Source organism: Seriola lalandi, unplaced genomic scaffold (assembly GCF_002814215.2).
Source record: "Seriola lalandi dorsalis isolate HSWRI2012SDOR001 ecotype SW California unplaced genomic scaffold, Sedor1 jcf7180002054375, whole genome shotgun sequence".
In the NCBI taxonomy this organism is placed as follows: Eukaryota; Metazoa; Chordata; class Actinopteri; order Carangiformes; family Carangidae; genus Seriola; species Seriola lalandi.
In genome coordinates, this window is record NW_019524928.1 from 149,911 (window position 1) to 154,779 (window position 4,869).

General features: G+C 41.4%; 1 protein-coding gene across 3 annotated transcripts in view; it reads right to left on the reverse strand.

The window, feature by feature from the left end:
* pde6d (phosphodiesterase 6D, cGMP-specific, rod, delta) overlaps window positions 1–4,869 on the reverse strand; it is a 12,162-nt gene continuing 7,293 nt past the window's right edge. Inside the window, exons 2-6 of one of the 3 annotated variants that reach the window (XR_002760907.2) lie at window positions 3,599–3,687; window positions 3,016–3,141; window positions 1,395–1,500; window positions 242–387; window positions 1–91 (exon numbers count right to left, since the gene is read on the reverse strand). Coding sequence is in view for 2 of the 3 variants with exons in the window: in XM_087174715.1 (XP_087030841.1) it covers window positions 306–387; window positions 1,395–1,500; window positions 3,016–3,141; window positions 3,599–3,687 (403 nt within the window). In the remaining variant the exon portion in view is untranslated. Of the gene's footprint in view, window positions 388–1,394; window positions 1,501–3,015; window positions 3,142–3,598; window positions 3,688–4,869 lie in introns of all 3 variants that reach the window. The other 2 variants (XM_087174715.1, XM_023408863.2) reach the window with 2 other exon arrangements.

Here is a 4,869-nt window from a genome sequence, read left to right on the forward strand (position 1 = left end):
GTGGGTGGGTGGGGGTGGTATAGAGAGATGATCTTGGGACAGGGGGGAACGACCGAGTCCTCTCTCCTCCTCTTCCCTCTCCTCCCAAGGTCTAGAAGAAGTTTTCAGGTCAGCACAAAACAATAGAACAACCAAAACACAAAGCTCACTTCACTGACTGTGGGACAACAGATGGGCTTCACCCAAATGTGCTGATCCAGAGTCAGCCATGAACTGTTTACTGTTGCAATTTGTAGCTAACCTCTGTTATTTATAGACCTTGGCAGGATGTCAGCATTTTGGAAGGTAGAGACGTGGGTCAGAGGTCAGACATAGAAGAGTCGTACCCTGGAGGTGCTGACATGGAGGTCGTCGTCGTAGAACTTGGTCTCTATGATCACATTACCACTGGAACACAAAGGCACACATCAACTTTAAAACAAGGAGTTAAATATGTGTGAAATTGTGCTGTTGTGAAGGCAACAATCAACACAAAGTTAAAGGAAATTTTTAAAGGGATAGCTTGGGTTTGGGTTGTGTGGGGTAGCCATGCATAGTTGGTACATGACCTACAGTAGATTCTGTTTAGCAAACTCCCAGTTGTGAGATCTGACCGGGAGCACCGGCAGACTAGCAGAGCGGTTGCATCTCCTTACTGGGAGCGAGCATCAGGATCTACTGCAGGTAATGTACCGACTATGCATGACATCACACAACCCCAGGTCAAAGAACCCGAACTATCCCTTTAAAGCTGTTATGATATGATATGTTATGACGACACTGAACTCAGCAGGTAGACATAACCATGATGACTCCACTAACTAGACAAGCTCCAAACAAACCACTTTCAGTTTAATAAATGTCACAAAAATCCCACAAAGCACCATAAAATCGGATTCACACAGTAAATACAGCAGCAGAAAGCAGAAACAGGAAGTGGGTCTGTAACCTGAACAGATCATTTCACCATTCACCTGTTTTCTCTTCCAAACCTGTCTGACCCATCAAAGTTTATTCTGGTGATGTCACCGTGTTCAGTCTCATTATTACTGGTATAATGATGAACAAAACTATGAAAATACCTGAAGATGTAATAAATCAGAATTAATCTATAAAAACTTCCCTGATCGTTTTTCTAAACTTGTACAAATCTGTCAAATCCTACAATATTTTCACAGAAAAATGATCATAATATCATATCATCATAAATCATAATAAATTGCAGCATTACATTCACATCAAACAGGTAAAACAGGTACATTTCACTTGTTTTGTGACCTTTAGCTTGTTTAGTGTGGCACAATGTGCAATCCAAACTGCAGCACAGCTGCACAGGATTACACGGCACAGATGAGATTAAGATATGCTGCATGTGTCAGCAGCACGGAGGAACGATGAGTGGAGTGGAGACTCACGTTAAAACGTTGGCTGGCATCATCTGGGACTCTGGAGCTGCTTCTATCAGAGACTGCCATGTGTTGGTGGAGTTGGGGATGACGAAACCAAACTCAAAGAACCATTCTGCACAGAGAGACAGACAGGCGAAGAGCTCAGTGTTGATACGACATCAGCCTGTGTGTGTGTGTGTGTGTGTGTGTGTGTGTGTGTGTGTGTGTTACCGACTGAAATGCTTTTTTCAGGGCCTGTACTGATACTGATTATCAGTAATCAAGGAGATCGATAACCAATATTTGTAATCCGATATGCCAACACAAAACTCACCGTGGCGTCCAGGTGTTTCTATTATTTTGTCCAACGCATTTATATCAGTGAAAGTTGGTTAAATAGCAGAAACACCTCTGGATAATGTAACACAGCTCCACACACTACATCCTCCACAATGATCATCAACAAGAGTTTTAATACAAACTGATCATTATAATCTTCAGGAAGGAGGATTTACTGCAGGACTGTTGTATTACACTACATCAGTTTTATCTACGTGTTCCTAATAAACTGAACACTGAGTGTATATTAGTAATTATCAGCTGTATGCACAGACTGCAAAGAGCCTGACTGGAATTAATTGGTTGAATTCAGTGCTGTTCTCACCTGGGAACTGATTCACCTGGTAACCTGAAGCTGCTCTTTAATTTAATAGTTTTATCACATTATTATTACTATCACCAAATAACATGTTTTAACCCTCCTCCTTTTAAACTGTAACGCAGTAACTTGTTTACTCAGATATTTCATTTTATCGTTAAAATAATGATACCGATAATCGGAAATTGCTGAATATTACCACTGATTATCGATCCTTAATTTCCATCACCGATCTTTCTGACTCACACTCCTCATATTCCAAACTTCACTTCCTTTACTTGTTGGCCCACATGCGTCTCTTTCTCTGGTAGAAACCGGCAACATAAACATGTTGTGTTGGTGTGGGTTGTGTGTCGTCCCCCCGGGGGCTCTCTGCAGCCTCACCTCCGTACAGCAGGACCCCCGGGGACAGCGCTTCAAACACTCAGTAACACAGAAGTCACAACACTGACAACACACAAAGACACACGGCCGACTGAGCTGTCTGCTGAAGTGATGCAGCAGGTGTGCTTTGAAAGATTAACAGTAAAGGTGGGGCAGGTGTTACACAGCAGCTGAGGGAGGCTGCCTTCATCCTGCTGGACTGAGTCACGTCTCAGCAGAAACACAGCCCCCCCCCCCAGTCTGCTTAATGCTGATGGCCAAGGTATTAGCCACTGAATGAAAATGTTTCTCCTATTTGTAGATGAGGTGTTAAATCACAAATCTAACACCTGCAAGTACCTGCCTGCAAATCACCCATCATTCCAATAACCCCACCCGTCTGTATGTAAGCCCTTTCCCTCCAAACAGGGAGAACAAAGACAACCGAGAACCAGTGGGTCGGACTTGTAATATGGACTTTTCAAACCTTTTTGTTAAACATTATTGCAGTCATTTGATTAGCCTTTTAACCATTAGCAGAAATGTGTGTATGAGAACCGACAAAAATGGCACCCACTTGTTAAACACTGATCCCCGGTGCTGCGGATCAGTGTTTTGGCTCTTTACCTTCTAGACACTGTCCTTTGAAGAAAACTTTCTGCTCCAGCCTGAATTTCTCCAGTTTCTCCGAAGAGGAGAAGTTCAGTTCTCTGGACACTGCTTTACACTTCAGGATCTTCTTCGGGACGCGAGCTGGAGAGACAGGGAAACTATAATTAACCGTGGTGAAAACTACATCGACTTCGGTTTCAAAAGTGTACAAAAGAGATTCACTGGCAGAGCCGTGGATCCAGGACCTGCTACTTGTTGGATTAAGACAGAACTACTTTGTTTTAAAGTTTCCTTTCCCACATTAAACTGAGAATGTGTGTGGCACCGCTTGATGCACTGGTTGGCTGCACCCTGATGAAGGAGGCCTGTAACTATGTACCACTACACACTGTCCAATGTTAGCTCCACTTAAACACTGACACATTTTTATCACCAAATGCTGAATGTCCTCAGAAGTTATCATTATCTTTAGTGTTAAAAAGGAACCAGATCGTCTTATACATCCAAAGATGTGCATGTGTGTGTGTGTGTGTGTGTGTGTGTGTGTGTGTGTGTGTGTGTATGTGTGTCTAGTTTGGTGTTTGGTGTGTGAGTGTACCTTCATGTTCTACTCCCGGTACAGAGAGGTCCTCAGTTCCCTGCCACAGCACTTTTCCCGTTTCTGCATCTCGAAGATTCATCCAGTTTCTGGTTTGAGGTTAAGTGGCAACAATCAAACTAAATATACAAAACGAACTGAAATATTTTAAACACTTGCAGGAATAACAGACCGATCTGCCTTAACAATCTGTGAACAACACCTACAACACCCACGTGTCATCAACCTGCAGTTTCCATCACTCCACATTTTAAGGATTAAAAGTAAAACCAAGACATTTTTTCAAATCAGAGTTCCCATGAATTACAGAGGTGTAGCTCTTAGTTTATTCTGCAGTATTCTCAGTGAGCAGCCTTTAATGTTTTTTTTTATCAGTTTGGCAGGTGGCAGACAAATAAAATGGGTTTCCATGGGAACAGAAATTGCAATATGGCCAAGTGCAATATCCAAATTGCAGGAGCTTCAGTGTTTTTGATAAAGACAAAAGTGTCACAATGTACCTTTATAAATGTAATATAAATGCATAGTGGTGCTACAGAGATGCCCCAGTCTACAAATCATATTCTACAGATGAAAGAGAAGGTGCTTGTTCGCCAGTTAAAATCACATCTTTATATCACGTTTTTTTTATATATATATTTTTTTTTTCAGTTAAAATGAAATGCAAAAATGACTATTCCCCCTAAAATCATGACTCACATCGGAATTACAACATACTATAAGATATATCATCACTTTCAGGCTTTCTGATTTTATGATTGGTATTTTTTTATGCAGGTGATTTATTTTGTCCAGTAGAAATAAAAACATGGCTGGTGTAGTAAATGACGCTGAAGTTGAATAAAAATGGAAATGAATCATGCATTTTTGAAAGAAGTAAGTTAGTGTTTTATATTGGTTCAGTTCTTTTGTCGTTCAGTTACCAACGTTTAGGTTTAGGTGATCATCTTACTTGGAAACAGGAGTAAGAGTCGAGTCAGACTCTCCTGGGAGGACTCTGCAGTCTGATCTAAATAAAGTTCAACTTTGTAAAAACCTGTATGAAACCAGAGCTATGCAAGGTTTCTACCACCAGTGCAAGTGCAACAAGTGCAAACCACAGACTGTAGAGTTTTCACAGCTGTTGGCAGCTGCAGGGCCGAATCTTACATGAAGTGACTACTTGTGGTCGTTCACCTTCATTTAGTTCAAGCTGTGATATATTCAAGTGATTTCTTTAAATGGTCAATGATCAATGACTCTGATCGACTGGAGTCTGGTTCTCCTTGAAG